Source organism: Podarcis filfolensis, assembly GCF_964270895.1.
Source record: "Podarcis filfolensis genome assembly, chromosome: 8".
NCBI lineage: Eukaryota > Metazoa > Chordata > Lepidosauria > Squamata > Lacertidae > Podarcis > Podarcis filfolensis.
The window spans coordinates 84,438,907-84,456,906 of record NC_139611.1 but is presented as its reverse complement, the minus strand read 5'-3'; the positions used below and the strand labels follow the sequence as shown (position 1 = coordinate 84,456,906).

The 18,000-nt window shown below is 47.6% G+C and overlaps 2 protein-coding genes and 1 long non-coding RNA gene across 7 annotated transcripts in view; 1 reads left to right on the top strand and 2 right to left on the bottom strand.

The window, feature by feature from the left end:
* RASGRP4 (RAS guanyl releasing protein 4) overlaps positions 1-10,798 on the bottom strand; it is a 34,884-nt gene extending 24,086 nt beyond the window's left edge. The window contains exons 1-3 of one of the 3 annotated variants that reach the window (XM_083627116.1): positions 10,554-10,798; positions 3,234-3,436; positions 940-1,044 (exon numbers count right to left, since the gene is read on the bottom strand). In XM_083627116.1, the coding sequence (XP_083483242.1) occupies positions 940-1,044; positions 3,234-3,436; positions 10,554-10,576 (331 nt within the window). In that variant the 5' untranslated portion in view covers positions 10,577-10,798. Of the gene's footprint in view, positions 1-939; positions 1,045-3,233; positions 3,437-10,352; positions 10,396-10,553 lie in introns of those variants that run through there. The other 2 variants (XM_083627115.1, XM_083627117.1) reach the window with 2 other exon arrangements.
* The window catches only part of LOC310769244, a 182,435-nt gene that overhangs the window by 65,518 nt on the left and 98,917 nt on the right, over positions 1-18,000 (bottom strand). The gene's annotated exons all lie outside the window — the stretch shown is intronic.
* The window catches only part of LOC310768606 (uncharacterized protein), a 37,563-nt gene continuing 32,771 nt past the window's right edge, over positions 13,209-18,000 (top strand). Inside the window, exon 1 of one of the 3 annotated variants that reach the window (XM_083627016.1) lies at positions 13,209-13,479. In XM_083627016.1, coding sequence (XP_083483142.1) covers positions 13,381-13,479 — 99 coding nt within the window. In that variant the 5' untranslated portion in view covers positions 13,209-13,380. The remainder of the gene's footprint in view (positions 13,480-18,000) is intronic. The other 2 variants (XM_083627015.1, XM_083627017.1) reach the window with 2 other exon arrangements.

Sequence of the window (18,000 nt, the reverse complement as noted above, 5' to 3'; positions counted from 1 at the left end):
TGGGGTTGCGGCGCTCATCTCGCTTTATTGGCCGAGGGAGCCGGTGTACAGCTTCCGGGTCATGTGGCCAGCATGACTAAGCCGCTTCTGGCAAACCAGAGCAGTGCATGGAAATGCCGTTTACCTTCCCGCCGGAGCGGTACCTATTTATCTACTTGCACTGCATGCTTTCGAACTGCTAGGTTGGCAGGAGCAGGGACTGAGCAACGGGAGCTCACCCCGTCGCGGGGATTCGAACCGCCGACCGTCCGATCGGCAAGCCCTAGGCTCTGTGGTTTATCCCACAGTAATAATAGTAGTAGCAGTAATATTAATATTTTATTGGTAGCCGCCCAGAGTGGCTGGTGAAACCCAGCTAGATGGACAGGGTATAGATAAATATTATTATAATTATTATCATTTGCTATCTCTTCAATGTAAATCAGAGGGTTTTGTAGGGAACTCTCATGTGTTAAGAAGTAAATGCACTGCCTTTGACCTTGCCAGAGGTTGTTGACTCTGGCTGTTATGTACTGAAGTTCTCACCCTGGGCCAGCAGGGGGATACTGTAGATAGTTATGCAAATGAAGGATCGAAAGTGACGTTCAGTGATTGGATAGTTTTAGAAAGTTGTTACAGTAACGTTGTACTGGAGCTCTATATAAACAGGCTGACTGAACCCTTCAGTTCAGTTCTGTTCTGGCCTGTGAATAAACAAGAGCTGTTTGAAGAATCGCTGTGTCGTCTGATATGTTCACCCACAACTTAACACTGGCAGTGGCTAGCAGGGGGCAGGGGGATACAGAGAACAGCGCAGAGTGCCCCACTCCTGAAACCTTCTCCCTCATTGCAAGAGATGTTCCCTTTTCTTTGAGCATGAGGAGGACCTGGAAGCACGGACAAGGGCACATTTTCTGCGTTGCGGCCGAAGCAGCTCAGCGCTACCTCCGAAAGGATATGAAGCGAGGAGGAGGCGGGCTAACTCTGCAGACGATACCACCCAGCTGTGAGCCGTCAGTGTCATGTTCACCATGAAGTCGCTGGTGCAGAGCTTTCCATCCAAATCTAGAAGGGGAGAGAAAAGGGTGAGGCTGACGCATTTGAGGGCAGGAGGGGAGAAGAACAGGACTAGAATTGAAGGGGATTTGTCAATCTGGTTTATCAATCTGAAGGATGGTTGATATCGCCCCAAGATACAGTAACCTCACCCCACTGGGTGGTCTGCCTGGATAATACTCCTGTTATACAAAAATCTCCAAATGGGTCCAAACTTCAATGTCTAAAACTCCTGGTAGAGGACAAGGATCTAGAGATCATGCTAAGGGTGGCCAAATTCTGTCCATCTGCCATAAAACTTAGGGAACAAGCTGTACTACCAAAATAATTAAGGTTTTAAATGACAATTTTGGGTTATATTTTAGTGATCAAGATTTAATATATATTTTCAACTGCCGCTATATCTGAATTGTCTCGTGTTATACCCAATTGCAATGCCATGTATTCCCGTTGTGTTTTATGGTTTTCCTGATATTGTAAGTGAGCTGGAACTGGTCTGTGACCGTAATAATAAAATTCATTCATTCACCTGTGGGTATTATCCAAATCTGTGACCCTATGACTACAAGGCTAGCATCTATAACAGGAAATCCACTGAAGCAGTCCTATTAGTTCCTTTGCAAGATAATGGCCTTTGCTGGCCAGCTGAGTACTGCCATTTACATGTCCAAAGAGGCTGGCCTGTTGCCGTAGAGACAGGTGGGTAGGCCTTTCCCCACCTCACCTGGCTAGATGCCACAGCATCCTAGACTCTAGAGGGAGGCCAAACAGGCTGGAGGGGGGGGGAGCTGTGTGAGAGTGAGTTTTGGCGGGTGCTAGAGAAACAGAAGCATGTCTTGTTGCAGGAATTTATGTATAGGTTGGGGGGGTTGCCCCTCCAGCAGATATCATGCACATGCAGCCCACTACCAAAACCAGCACAATCGCTTTTGTGACTTTTGTGATTTGTCCCCACAAAACACTTCATCCCAGTTTCTTTCTATCTATTCAAAGGGCCTTTGCTGCACGGTACCAAATGTAAGAATTCACTGATCAATGTATCTATGTACTGGCTCACAGGGAAAACTTCAGAAATTCATATAGACATGTGAGCTCAGCTGCTCAGCAGCCCCTCTGCCTGAGTGATAATTCCTGGCATCTGGATACCTGAGTGCCAGACAGGTAGCCATTCCAGAAATATCAAACCCAGATGAAGACAAAAGGGTGGGATTAACTTGGCTGGGAAACAGGGAAATGTGAATATCTTTTTTGTTACACTTGATGGGTGTTTGGTGGAGGGCAAGGGGAACCATGGGGCAGGGTCCAGGATGCTCAGATTACTGCCACCGGACCTCCCCTTTCATGATGTAACCGTGATGTAGTTTGGGGGGGTGTAACATGGGGATGAGCAGCTAATAAAAGTTTGGGGGCTCTTTTGTTTGGGGCTTCCATCTTGTTCCACCTGGTGGCAGGTGGGAGTCCTGTCACGACAGTCTTCAATCAAGACCAAGCCCACTGGCTGCTGTTTTGCTCTGGCATTCCTGGCTGGTGTCCTTGTTTTTTGTCCAAGGGAGCCCTCAGATTTCTCCGTTAACAGTCTTGACCCAAAACCTTTGACGGTGAGGCAAGTCCTGTTGGGAGTGTTAATGCCACTAGCCCCTCCATCCTATGATCAGGTTGTATGTGTGTGTGTGTGTGTGTGTGTGTGTGTGTGTGTAAAAATAAAACCATGTATCCTACAAATATCACAGTATATTTGCAAGGAAACAAAACCCTGGGTAAACACTGGCACCCCTAAAGTCTTTGGCTATTGGGGTGCGTGCAAAACTATCACAAATGTGTTGTGCATTAAGTTGTTACTGAAAATGCAGTACGGTTAATTAAACAACATTAAAGTACCCTATTGCTTGCTTGCTTGCTTAACAGCAACATTTTTGAAATTTACTCGACTCTGACAAAGGGAATATTCTGGTTAAAGGAACCAAGGAAACCGGCTTAGGGGCAGGGGGGGGGAAAGAGAGGTTGCCCAGATATTCTTTTGGTGGTCAGACTGGGAATTAAGCCCAAAGCCTTTTCCCTCCTGGTGGCTGGAACACTACCAGGTTCCTTCACATCAGGGGACTCCAGAAAAAGTCACAGCAGCCCCACCAAATGTCTGGTCCGGTGGAAAGGCCCCAATCCCTCAACCGCCCCTCTGCCTTTGCCTCTCTCCGGTTTACCAAAGGAGCGAAGGCATTTTTCGATCAGCTCATCCAGGGTGCAGGATCGGTTCAGATCCCCCAAGCTGATGGAGGCCAAGGCCTGGTTGATCTCCCGAGGGTTTGGACAGGTCATCCGCCGCCGACTCTTCCGTCGGGAAATCCTGCCGGCACCTGGGAGGCTGCCGCCTTCTGTGATGCTGGGGGCTTCGGCTCGGGATTTCCTGCAAAAGAATACTGTTAAGTTGTGGGTGAACATATCAGACGACGCAGCTCTTGTTTATTCACAGGCCAGAGCAGAACTGAACTGAAGGGTTCAGCCAGCCTGCTTATTTAGAGCTCCAGTACAACGCAACAGTAACCACTTTCTGTAACTATCCAATCACTGAACATCACTTTCAATCCCTTATTTGCATATGTGGACCTGAGTGAAAACTATCTACAGTATCCCCCCTGCTGGCCCAGTGTGAGAACTTCAGTACATAACAAATACAATCCCCAAATCGACCAAAGGCGCGAGCTTCGGGGACGCCGATGGCGGTTGTTTTTCACCTCCAAGAGAGACAGCAGCAGCTGCTTTGAGGTGTAAGAGGACACACACGTCCGAGGTCCACTGCAGCTGGTAAAACGGACAAGCTCTCCAATTCCTAGTACCCCCCTCTCAGAGGAGCCTCTCTGTAGTGCCTCTGCATGAGTCCCTATTCTGGGCCTGCATTCTGCAAGCTGCCGTGTGGTCGCTTCTGCAAGGAAATGTGGGGTGGAGATGCATATGTGAAGGGCCCATGGCTTTGCGCTGTGTGAACTTTGAAAACAACAACAAGGCCAAACCTTTGCAGGGTGTCAAAACCTAGTTAGACTGGTTTTAAAATTGGCCGGGGGGGAACCCTTCTCCAGGTGTGGCAGCATCTGCCTGCAAAATTGGCAGGCAGAAGAACTCTTGCTGGGAAAAGATCAGTAGTGTTATAAGGGAAAAAAAACCTTTTTCCTTATGGGTTACCAAAGAGCCCATATAGAGTCCTTATGTAGGTTCTCTATCAGCAGGAGAAAATAACAGAGGCCACCCAGAGAATATTGAGAAGCAAAGCAGCTAGTAAGCCTGATATTTATTAAAGCTGTTGCAACAGGGTGCTCTCTCCACACACAGGAGCACAGCTGTCAACTTTCCCCTTTTCTTGCGAGGAATCCTATTCGGAATAAGGGAATTTCCCTTAAAAAAGGGGAAACATTGACAGCTATGCACAGGAGGGAGGAGGAGACCCAGAACACTGGCGTGCAAACTCTTATATAGACATTTGAAATTGCCTCCCCTGTAGCTCAAGACCACCCCCAATACATCATACATACATCACAGAAGGGGCAGTATACAGCAGAAATCTGTGTGTGTTGTTCTACCAGCAAAAGCTTGCGTTGCATTGGGTAAAAGGCAACAAACTTGGTTCGCCAGAGGCACACCAAAGTAAGTGATCTGTATACTTTATTATTTTTAGGGGTCTGGCTTTGCAGCTCACTCAGCTCCTCTCAAAATCAACATTTGACAATTGCTTTTGAATTCTAAAGGAAGAGGGTTCCTGCCGCAAAACGTTGCCAGCTATGTCTTTGTCAACATGTGTGTGAAGTCCTCTTATTCCAACTTTAACAGCTGCAGATAAGCTGGCCAGCTAAGAACTACCATCTTCATGTCCAAAGAGGTGGGTTCTCTTGCCACCTCAGCTGGATGGAGGCCATGAAATCCTAGGATGGAGACGAAAGGGGCCACAGGGTTGTGCGCTCTATGCATGAGAGAGTTTGGCTGATGCTGGAAGCTGGAGACACAGACGCATGTCTTGTTCTGTGCAGGACCCAAAGCTTGCAGCTTCCTTGGGAACCTCATGGGCTAAGATCTGTTGAAGTGTTAACGGTGTGAGCCCTCCCTATGCTCAGGCTGCATATACGTGTAAACAAAACCATGCATCCTAAAGACATCACAGTATCTTTCTAAGGAAGGCCACCGACCTTGGTGGCTTTAAAAGAGGATTAGACAAATTCTTTGGGGAGAATCTTAAAAAGGTAAAGGGAAAGGGACCCCTGACCGTTAGGTCCACTTGTGGCCGACTCTGGGGTTGCGGCGCTCATCTCGCTTTATTGGCCGAGGGAGCCGATGTACAGCTTCCGGGTCATGTGGCCAGCATGACTAAGCTGCTTCTGGCGAACCAGAGCAGCGCACGGAAACACTGTTTACCTTCCTGCTGCAGTGGCACCTATTGATCTACTTGCACTGGTGTACTTTCGAACTGCTAGGTTGGCAGGAGCAGGGACCGAGCAACGGGAGCTCACCTGGTCATGGGGATTCGAACCGCCGACCTTCTGATCGAAGGGAGAAGCTTATTGATGGCTCACTCTAGCCATATAGGCTCTGCTGTGCCTCCACAGTAGGAGGCAGTGACGCTTCGGAATACCCGTTGTTGGAAACCACAGAAGGAGAGAATTGCTCTTGTGCTAGAATCCTGCTTGCTGGTTTCCTACAGGCATCTGATAGGCCACTGTGATAACAGGATGCTGGACTAAATGGGCCATTGGCCTGATCCAGCACGGGTCTTCTTATGCTATTAAACCAAAGCCCAAGTAAGCGCTGGCATCCCTGGAGTCTCTCGCTGATGCATGCAACAATATTCAAACAAATGCAATACAGTCATACTTCGGGTTACCGACGCTTCAGGTTGCGATTTTTTGGGTTACAGATCCGCCGAAACCCGGAAGTACCAGAATGGGTTACTTCTGGGTTTCGGCGATCATGCATGCACAGAAGCGCTAAATCGCACTTTGCGCATGCGCAGAAACGCCATATCGCAACCCACGCATGCGCAGCGCTGCGGGTTGCGAACGTGCCTCCCGCACGGATCACGAGCGTCCACTGCACGATACAAAGGGGGGGGGGAGGTATTGCTGCTTCCCGGAATGGGGGCTCAACCTTAAAAGTTTTCACTCTCTCTCTGCCCCCCTGCTGCGTGGCCCTCCTGCCACAGTGGTCCAATCAACTGCTCGCTAAGAATTTATCCTCCTCCTCCCCACCTCGTTCTTGCAATCCTCACTTCCTCAATGAGCAAAGGCTTGGACTTCCGCATTTCCCACCTCAGAGCATGCTTTCCCCACCCTGGTCTCTTGCATTTGAAAGTCGACCAGCCATCCAGCGCCTGTACTTGGAAACCCAAATCTATACCAAGGAACTTCCTCCTCTTGCCCAACTTCCTTGTACGCACAGAGCGTGTGAGTCCCCCACCCGCAAGACCGTTCAGAGCACCTCTCCGACTTTGTCTGCAATATCTCTCGAGTGGGGAAAGATCTCTCGCTCTCTCCTGCTTTGCAGTCTTTCCAAACTCCCCCTTTGTTTTCACCTGCCATGTGTGACCACAGCTGTTCCTTTTCCAACAGCTGAGCTTGCTGGATCAAAGCACCCACACACCTACTCGGCGCATGGAACTGAAACAGCACCAGGCAACCCACCCATTTCCGGATTGCTAGATTCACACAGCACGGGTCTTTTACGAAAGCTAAGCTTCCCCACCCGCTGGCAGCAAGTTGAGACACTGCTAAACCTGAGCTGCGAAAGCAGAGCTATGCAAGACCTTGCAGCTTCTGCAAGTCAGGCAGACGTTCAAACACCAGGAGCGGAATAAATATGAGCTGGATGAAAACAAATATTAAAATGCATGCCCTGGTTTTCCCGCAAGTCAAATGGCAGTGACTACAGGGCAGGCGGTGCAAGATTTTTACACACAAATTGCTGTCAACAGTCAGAGGAGCACAGCTGTGGATCCCTCAAATGATCACAAAGGATCAGGGACTGTCAGTTTCTACAACCGTTTAGAGTTTCTGCAGTGCTCATAACATATTGTGCACAACACCATTGGCACCCCAGGAAACATTGGGGTCCAAGCAAGTGGGCTGGTGTACTTTGTAGTTCCAAATCAACTACAATGGTACCTCGGGTTAAGAACTTAATTCGTTCTGGAGATCCGTTCTGAACCTGAAACTGTTCTTAACCTGAAGTACCACTTTAGCTAATGGGGCCTCCTGCTGCCGCCATGCGATTTCTGTTCTCATCCTGAAGCAAAGTTCTTAACCCGAGGTACTATTTCTGGGTTAGCGGAGTCTGTAACCTGAAGTGTCTGTAACCTGAGGTACCACTGTACTCTATTCCAAACTTAAAAACGGAAAGTGTAATGCCGGTGGTCAACAAAAGAGGTTTAAAGATTCTCTCAAAGCAAATCTTTTTAAAAAATGTAGTATTAACACAGACAACTGGGAAACACTTGGCTGCGAGCGCTCCAGTTGGAGAACAGCCTTTACCAAAGGTGTCATGGGCTTTGAAGACACTCGAACTCAGGACGCAAGGGAGAAGCGAGCTAAGAGGAAGGCATGCTTGGCAAACCCTCACCGTGATCAATTCCCGTCCAGACACCTATGTCCCCACTGTGGAAGGATGTGTGGATCCAGAATTGGCCTCCAGTCACTTACAGACTCACTGTTAAGGCCATGTTCATAGAAGACAATCTTACTCGGCTACGAGTGTTCGCCGAAGAAGAACTTTGTAACACCCCTATTCTCTGTCTCCTAAAGGTAAAGGGGACCCCTGACCATTAGGTCCAGTCGCGGCTGACTCTGGGGTTGCAGCGCTCATCTCGCTTTATTGGCCAAGGGAGCCAGCGTACAGCTTCCGGGTCATGTGGCCAGCAGGACTAAGCCGCTTCTGGCGAACCAGAGCAGCGCACGGAAACACTGTTTACCTTCCCGCCGGAGTGGTACCTATTTATCTACTTGCACTTTGACATGCTTTCGAACTGCTAGGTTGGCAGGAGCAGGGACCGAGCAACGGGAGCTCACCCCGTCACGGGGATTCGAACCGCCAACCTTCTGATTGGCAAGCCCTAGGCTCTGTGGTTTAACCCACAGCGCCACCCGCGTCCCCTCTGTCTCCTATCAGGCCCTAATTAATCAGGTTAACTGTCCACAAGGATGCTCAATCTGGTACCTATTGAAGAAGATGCACATGAAGCCTGCAATCCACCCCCCCCCAGTTATTCGTTCCTGAATCCTACCTGAAACTGAATGCCTTAAGGGAGGTATTTTTATATGCAATGGCTGCAGCTCAGACTTTGGTGGCAAAGGGGCAAAGGGGTGGAAGAAAGAAGAAGTCCTGAAAATAACGGATTGGCATAACAAGCTACAAGAATTTGCTGAAATGGCACAGTTCACAAATAGCCTGGGAGACAATTCAAAACAAAAATTTATGGAAAAGTGGGATAGATATAAGATATATGTTCAAAAATACAGTAAAGGTTCGCTATCTATGCTAGCATTCGATTGACGTTGGAGAGAGACTGAGTTGAGAAATAAGACCAAGGGTACATATTGATATAAGAATGTATTAGATAAAATGTAAAGAAATATACAATAATAAGAGTACATTCATTTGTAAAAAAAAGGAGTATACAACGGGATAGACAGGAGGTCCAAAGTGTTGGTATATATATGATTTTGGAATAGTTTTTTGCCCTTGTTTTTTCGTTTTAGTATATACCATATTTTTTGCTCTATAAGACTCACTTTTTCCCTCCTAAAAAGTAAGGGGAAATGTGTGTGCATCTTATGGAGCGAATGCAGGCCGCGCAGCTATCCCAGAAGCCAGAACAGCAAGAGTGATTGCTGCTTTTGCTGTGCAATGATCCCTCTTGTTGTTCTGGCTTCTGAGATTCAGAATATTTTTTTTCTTGTTTTCCTCCTCCAGAAACTAGGTGCGTCTTATGGTCTGGTGCATCTTATAGAGCGAAAAATACTGTAGACATTGTATACATGTTGAAAATTATAGTATAATAAGCCTTGTGATGTAATATGATAATGTTTACCGATGTAACATAAGAACTTTAATAAATAAATGCAAATCCTCCTCTTTGGATTCTAAAACTGGACAGCTACATGTGTCCCCGTCCAATTTTTTTTATTTTGCAGTGTGATGGAATACTGCCCCTTCCCCGAATGGAAGATGACAGGGTCCCCAAGGACTTGGTCTGCCGGCAAGTCCATGGGCAGACCAACTCCGTGTTACAAAGGTGTCTGCAAACGTGATCTGAAAGCTGGCAATGTCAACACACCAGATGGGAATCCCTTGCAGATGACCACAGTGCCTAGAGACAGTCAGGTTGTGCATCCGCAGCAGTGACCAGAGGCAGTGGCGTAGCGTGGGTTGTCAGCACCCGGGGCAAGGCAAGTAATTTGCGCCCCCTAACCTGTGGATTTTAGCACTTGAGACTCTTCCACTAGATTAGCGCTCCCCCCCTCAGATGTTGCGCCCGGTGCAGCTGGCCCCCCCTGCACCCCCCACGCTACGCCACTGACCAGAGGAGGAATGACCGCTGGGAGGAAGGCAGAGAGAAGAAAAGCCGTGGCGCATTTGCAGCAGCATAACTGGACGCCTTTTGAATTCTGGTGCTGGAGGAGACTCTTGAGAGTCCCATGGACTGCAAGAAGATCAAACCTCTCCATTCTGAAGGAAATCAGCCCCGAGTGCTCACTGAAAGGTCAGATCCTGAAGCTGAGGCTCCAATACTTTGGCCACCTCATGAGAAGAGAAAAGACCCTGATGTTGGGAAAGATGGAGGGCACAAGGAGAAGGGGACAACAGAGGATGAGATGGTTGGACGGTGTTCTTGAAGCTACCAGCATGAGTTTGACCAAACTGCGGGAGGCAGTGGAAGACAGAAGTGCCTGGCATGCTCTGGTCCAGGGGGTAATGAAGAGTCAGACACGACTAAACGACTAAGCAACAACTGGATGCCTTCCTCTGTCCCGGCTGCAACAAAACATGTCTCTCCTGAATCGGTATCTTACAGCCACAGCAGGCACTGTAACTCTCCAACAGTTTGACTTCACCAAAGCACGCTCTTTAGTTGTCTCCTGAGACAGACAGATGCCAATCAGTCAATCAATCAATCAATCAATCAATCAATCAATCAAGGAAGGGATGGATGAAGTCCCCATAAACCCAGGGCCGCATGCACAGGGACGACTCACCTCCTGCCTCTTTAGCAGTTGCAAGATAGGCAAGAAGTTCAACAGAGATAGCACAGCAGCAGCCCCCACAAAAAGTTGGCAACTTGACAATACCTTGGGAACGGCAGCATTTCACCTGACGGCCAGGTGCTTGTGTGGAGTTTCCAGCAGCGGCGATCAAAATTAGAACGAAACACGCCCTCCCCAGGAAATATCAAACTGGCTGAAATTTCCCCAGGTCACCATGACACAAAACAGGAAAATCCCAGTGAGTAAGATGAAGAAGGAGCGGCAGCTCAGTAAAGCTTGGCTTACCTCTTGCTCTCTCGTCGGATCATCTTCTTCCAGCCAAGTCACCCTTTTGGTTCTCTGTGGGGCTGTGGGGGGGGGGGGGTTGAGGGCCTGGAAAGGGGATCCTTCTTGCTTTCCTAGCTGAAACCTCTCAGCCAGGTGCTTCTGGGCTCAGCCCCAATTGGGGCAAATGCAAGCAATACGGCAGAATGTCTTTTCCAGACCGCAGCACAGCTGAGTCAAACAGAACTGGTTGATTTTATGCTGATGTGCGGTTAAAAGGAACTGAGTTGCACATGTGATTGTGTGTGTGTGCGCGTGTGTCTGTCTGAGCATGCATGCGAGCAACAGATAGTACAAACAGGGCTGAACGGTGTCAATGTTTGCGCTGCCACTCAAAATCTTCCTTTTTTAAAAATAAAAAAAGCACATTTGACAGCTGCGCAGCAGGCAAGCATTCAACGGGGCTTAGTTTGGCAGGCAAAAGAAGAAGTTGCCCCATGGCTGCACTTTCATGCTGAGGAAAGCTGCATCTGTTGAATTTCTGCCCGCCATGCAGCAAATGAAATCAGCAAATTGGGGAGGGGGCAGGGGAGAATGGCAATTCCCAGTGCTATTCAGAGGTGGGAAGGGGAGATTGGGGGAATGCAAAGTGTCCCCCCTTATTACCCCAGGAATAGTTGCCAATAATTCTGTCTTCCATACACAAACACACACTTGTTCCAGATCTGGTTGATGCTTCTGGAAGTGTACCTGCTACAGAGGCGGCTACTTGCTTTTTCAGGCCGAGGGCCACATTGGCTGGTGGTCAGCCTTCCAGGGGCCGCATGCAAAAGTGGAACTGGCATTAATGTCAACACGGACTGGCAGAAGCTGTCCAGGTTTCAGGCAGGTGTCTTCTGCAGCCTTGTCAGATGGGCAGAGTACAAATAATAGTTTTTTATTTTTATTTTTGTTTTTATTATTATCTGGAGATGCTGATGTGGAATAAACCTGGGACCATCTGCAGATGCTCTAAGCACTGAGCTACCGTATTTTGTGCTCTATAAGACTCACTTTTTCCCTCCAAAAAAGTAAGGGGAAATGTGTGTGTGTCTTATGGAGCGAATGCAGGCTGCGCAGCTATCCCAGAATCCAGAACAGCAAGAGGGATTGCTGCTTTCACTGCGCAGCGATCCCTCTTGCTGTTCTGGCTTCTGAGATTCAGGATATTTTTTTCCTTGTTTTCCTCCTCCAAAAACTAGGTGCGTCTTGTGGTCTGGTGCGTCTATAAGAGCGAAAAATATGGTATATCCCTTTGCACTGCCCCAGCACATTCAGAGACTCAAATGCAAATGGCCCTCTTCCCCTTTTATTTTTTTAGATTTTTCAGCCATAAAAAAAAAAAAATACAACGCTATGCACCCAACGGAAAATCCAAGCATCTTCCTCCATCAAAATATCTGGTTATACCAACTCAAAAAATAATCAAATCCAGGCAACGTTACGGTTTATTATGAACAGTCAAGAATTATAATTAAAATTATTTAGCAGCAAAGCTTGCCATGTTTCCAGCTGGCCCCTGGGCTTTCTGCAGCAGCCTGATTTGCAGCCCTGAGCAGGTGAGAATGTTTTCCTCAACTCGCCAGGAGAGGTTTCAGCTGGCGATCTTCTGCAGGTTCCAGCTGCTGAGAAAGGGACACGGGGTCGTGTTGGAGCCCCCATGGAATTTAAAATATGCATTTCAGTGGTGGGGGCAGCGAAGAGGGTAGCGCCTCATGAAAAACACCCTGGTTTCTATCCAGGATGTAATCATCTGCTCTTGTTTCTTTCATTTATTACCCACCTTCGCAGTAAAGGGCCCAGGGCTGATCTAAAAAGATAACACAACACACCTTTTCCCCCCAAAGCACACATTACCCCATTCATTCCCCCCGAACCCCTGATTCCTGTACCCCATTTTCATCACTGTAACACTCTTGTCCAGGAAATCCTCTGTTATTCCAGTTGTGCTTGAACTCCAGTTTCCATCAGCGCCAGTCAACCTGAGCAATGATCAGGGATGATGGGAGTTGTAGTCCATCAACATCGGGAGGCGTAATTGCAGAAATTCACTTTCACCGATCCACCTTTCCCCTTAAGGATTCAGCTCTGTCTTTGGGAGATGTCTATGTCCCTTTAAATATTGCCTGGCCTCCCAGAGGGAATTAATAAATGGGACAATTTGGTTCCCAAGCCCCTTCTTAACTTTTTCTCTTTCACCCAAGAGAGGTTGTTGTTTCCTCCCCACTTAGAGTTGGGGAAAGAGCGTTATTCAGAAGTAAAAGTTTCCATTTGATAATGGAGAGATTTGTTGTGGCTCGGAGAGCAGCGTAGATCAGATCTTGCGACGTGAGTTCAGGCAACGCGTAGATGGAGATTTTAAACTGGGCCTGGAGAGAGAAAAGGGGTGGTTTCTTTTAGAAGGGTTGCGGAGTGAAGATTAGATATCTGGAGGTCTCCGTTGACAGATTTACAAGAATGAGCTCAATATGCAGAGGGGAAACTTGAAAGCAAAAGACGTTCAATTTTGGCTTTCCAGAAGCCTGACCCCTCTTGGGATTCCCAGACACAACTTGGATGGTCAGTGAACCAGGAAAACAACAGAAAATAATATTTGTAGTGTTGAAGCATTTTCTAAGAAGTCCAGGTGTTGGGTGTGGCTCTTGCAAATTTGACCTGGCTTAATTTGGGTGGGTTCTTCCGCACCTTTATCCTTTGCCCAAAAAACTGCTTCTCTTCACACACTTTTGCACCCAAACCTCCCTGCGCCAGAGGCCTTGCAGACTCTTTAGGCCTGAACATGTGAAATTTCGCGATCTGTGCACACACCATGCCCAGCCCGGAGAAAGGTGTGCCGTCGCATGCCATCGTTCAGTACCTCTCAAGTATCGGCATTCACGTCGGACCTTGGAAGACCAGTCCTAGCCAGGTGAGTGGGGCGAGGGTCTTGTGTGTTAACAGTGGGTGGGGTGGGGCATTTAAAAACAGATATTCTGGGTCTGGTGCAACCCCTGTTTGCCTTTTGTTTATGATGTGCCTTAAATGTTGTTGTTGTGATTAAAATATACCGCCCTTCATCTGAGGATCACAGGCCGGTTTACAAAATAAAAACACAAAAATACACAACACAGGAACATGCAAACAAAAGCAGTCCTGAGAGATCTGCATTGGCTCCCAGTACGTTTCCAAGCACAATTCCAAGTGTTGGTGCTGACCTTTAAAGCCCTAAATGGCCTCAAAGGCCCAGTATACCTGAAGGAGTGTCTCCACCCCCATCGTTCTACCCGGACACTGAGGTCCAGCTCCGAGGGCCTTCTGGTGGTTTCCTCCCTGCAAGAAGTGAGGTTACAGGGAACCAGGCAGAGGGCCTTCTTGGTGGTGGCGCCCGCCCTGTGGAACGCCCTCCAATCAGATGTCAAGGAAATAAGCAGCTATCCTATTTTTAAAAGACATCTGAAGGGAGCCCTGTTTGGGGAAGTTTTTTATATTTAATGCTGTATTGTTTTTAACACTTGATTGGGAGCCGCCCAGAATGGCTGGGGAAACTCAACCAGATGGGCGGGGTATGAATAAATTATTATTATTATTATTATTATTATTATTATTATTATTATTATTAACCCCCAGAAGTGCAAATCAGCAGTGCAAATCAAAGATTCTCATGATTAAATAGTGCAGCAGGTATATTCTTTGCATAGGGTGGGGGGGGGGGTTGAATAGGTTTTGGTTTTTTTGTAATAAGATGCACACACCAAAAACTACCATAATCTCATGGCTAACAAAGAGAAGTCCACAAAAAAGCTGCAAAATATATGTATAATAAACCTGCAAGTATTATTATTTTTATATAAATACATAAACTTTTCGTTCTGGTGGTGTGAGGGACTTTCTTGGAAAGAACCAAGAAGCAAATTGACTTGGCCGCTGAGTCTCTCTTTGGCCACATCCATACATTTGAAGCACACAGCTTCCCACAAAGAACCTTGGGAACTGTAGTTTACCCCTCACGACGCCCTGAACAAACTATAGTTCCCAGCATTCTTTTCAGGGGAAGCTGTATTCTCAGAAACCTTTTAACGCTTTCTTGGAATTCTGTCTCTGAACAAGGAATTGAAAGTGTTGCATCTTGGCCCTCGGGCAGGGCTGGCGTCAACACCTGCCATTCCTGGGCAAATGGCAGGGCCCTTGCTAATACTTGCCCAGGAGCCCCTTGATAAACAGTTTCCTGGCTCGCTGCTCGGAGGAGCGCGGTATCCAGACACGTTTTGATCTCCCACAGTGCACTGGAACAAAGCTGTATCGAGGGCATTGGGAGTTGTAGTCCAAACCATCTGGAGGGCGCCGGGTTGGGGATTGTCAAAGAGGAGGAGTTAAGGCCCACAGGCAGCCAGAATGGCGGGTAGTAACCTATAGATTGGAGGAACGACTAGGCCTACCTCGCAAGGTTGTGGAGAAGGCAACATGGGAAGATGATTATCTCAGTTCCCTTCCTTTAAGTGAAATATTTATTATTTTTAGTGGTTGTTTTAATCACTAAGAAGATTGAAATCCTGTAGGCTGGAGTACAGCTGCTACTTTATCTTGAACATAACGTGCATTTATTTTATGCTGATTTCATATATTTACGTACCAAAACAGTGTAACACCGAAAGTGATTTACAACGAAGAACACATTCTAAACCCGAAACCGAAGAATCTGTAAGCCTGCTCTTTATTGTTGAATTGGAGCAAACTCTGCAACCGAGAGCAGATTTTTGAGGGGGAAATTGCTCGGACCCAGAGCTCAGAAAGATTCGCCTTCTGAAAGAGCTGCTTCTGGTTAGCAGAGACTTATTCCGAGCTGTGACTTATTCCGGCCTGTGATCCTGTGTGACAGTGGTACGTGGCAGGCTGAAATCCAACAGGTGTAACAAACTCCCATGTGCAGTGATGATGGAGCAATGCTCTGCTTTCTCTGGTAGCCTGAGTCAGAAATGCCAGGCAGCTGCAGGGCTTAACTTCTGCTTAAGCGAAGCCCCAGGACAACTCGTTTTTGTTGCTGGGACTTGCTTGGAGCCTGCCAAGTCCTAATCAATGTGGCCTCCGGCCCCACGTGGGAAAGAGCGCCTTAGTTTCCGGGTCTCGCTCTAATCTGACTCTGAGCATGTGCAGAGAGCTTCTGCTTCGGTAGAGAGTGAGGAGTAGCTTGTTAACGGAGAAATCTGAGGGCTCCCTTGGACAAAAAACAAGGACACCAGCCAGGAATACCAGAGCAAAACAGCAGCCAGTAGGCTTGGTCTTGATTGAAGACTGTTGCGACAGGACTCCCACCTGCCACCAGGTGGAACAAGATGGAAGCCCCAAACAAAAGAGCCCCCAAACTTTTATTAGCTGCTCATCCCCATGTTACACCCCCCCAAACTACATCACTCATACATCACGGTTACATCATGAAAGGGGAGTTCTGGTAGCAGTAATCTGAGCATCCTGGACCCTGTCCCATGGTTCTCCTTGCCCTCCACCAAACACCCATCAAGTGTAACAAAAAAGATATTCACATTTCCCTGTTTCCCAGCCAAGTTAATCCCACCCTTTTGTCTTCATCTGGGTTTGTTATTTCTGGAATGGCTACCTGTCTGGCATTCAGGTATCAGGATGCCAGGGATTATCACTCAGGCAGAGGGGCTGCTGAGCAGCTGAGCTCACATGTCTATATGAATTTCTGGAGTTTTCCCTGTGAGCCAGTACATAGGTACATTTATCAGTGAATTCTTACATTTGGTATCGTTGCAGCAAAGGCCCTTTGAATAGATAGGAAGAAACTGTGACCAAGTGTTTTGTGGGGAGAAATCACAAAAGTCACAAAAGCGATTGTGCTGGTTTTGGTAGTGGGCTGCATGTGCTTGATATCTGCTGGAGGGGCAACCCCCCAAAAAACCTATACATAAATTCCTGCAACAAGCTTCATCCTCTCATGGAGGCGGGGAGTGTTTCCTGACTTCTAAGGAGAACCCTGCTGGTCCAGCCCAAAGGCCTACAGAGTCCAGCATCTCAGAGTAGCCAGCCAGATGCCCCTGGGAAGCCCCAAAGCAGCCTATGAGTGCAATTGTTGTTGTTGTTGTTTAGTCGTTTAGAGTTTAGCCGCCTCTTCGTGCCGGACTCGGACCTGGGAGACCAGTGTTCGAATCCCCACTCAGGTGTGAAGCTCATTGGGTGACCTTGGAGTCAGTTGCCATCTCTTAAGCTAACCTACCTCATAGGGTTGTTGTGAAGTGAGGGCCTGAGATCCTTGTAAGATAAAAAGTGGTTATAAATGTAATAAATAAAGAGTAAATAAATAATATAGCATTCTCCCACTGCTGCTCCTCAGGATCTGGTATTGAGGTTGAATTCACACTGCCAGTTACTCTGCACTCTCCAAGTTTCCATTGCTGGGTTTTTAATCTGTGTCTCCACAACATAAAAAAGCAATCGATAAGTTTAGATGGTGATTGAAATATACTCGGTCGAGTGTGGATTTCATGCTCTTCATTCAGCTCATAGTAGTGAGGAATGAAACTTTCCCCAAAATATCTGCTTTATATACATTATTTACACAATGGGCCGCACGTGATTGGCTAATTTCTGGATTCTCCTGTAGGCCAATCAGGTTGCGGAGTCACTTCCACCTGGAGCTGGATTGGGTGGCTCCTGCGGACCAATCATACTGCTGCATTCTGAATCCTATTGTTCTAGGACCAATCAGACTGCTGCATTCTGAATCCTGTTGTTCTAGGACCAATCAGACTGCTGCATTTTGGATCCTATTGTTCTAGGACCAATCAGACTGCTGCATTTGGATCCTATTCAACTCAGTACATAACAGTGATGACGACAACAACAACAACCCAAAATGCATCTGCATCTTGTAGCTTATTAGATAATACTGCAGTTCGATGCGTCGCTTCTCAAACCAGCTTCACACCAATCAGAGCCCAGAAGCCGGTCCCAATTCCTCTCTAGCCAGTGTGCGGAAACCTCTGCCAGTGCGGCATAGTGGTTCTCTAACCAGACTATGACCTGGGAGACCAGGGTTCAAATCCCCGCTGGACAGGCTGTGAGAGATCTCTTTCAGCCTGCTCTACCTCGCAAGGTTGTTGTGAGGATAAAATGGGAAGCAGGAAGAAAACCATGGATGCCACCTTGAACTCATCGGCCGACAGATAAAGACATGTCCCACCCCCTGTCCACACACACACACCCCGGTGTGAACACAGACGGAAGTGAATTTCCAGGAAAGTGCACACGCCCTCAGAGTCATGCCAGCTCTGTTCCTGGAAGCAACGTACAGCCAACTTGGCTATGCCTGCTTTCGGCAGGGTTGGGCCTTAAAAATTAAATTCTAGCGAAATGGATTTTGCAAGCAGGTTATTGGAACAAAACCAGACTATCATTTTTTGGGAGTTGCAAGCAGGAAGGTTTTTTTTTGTAC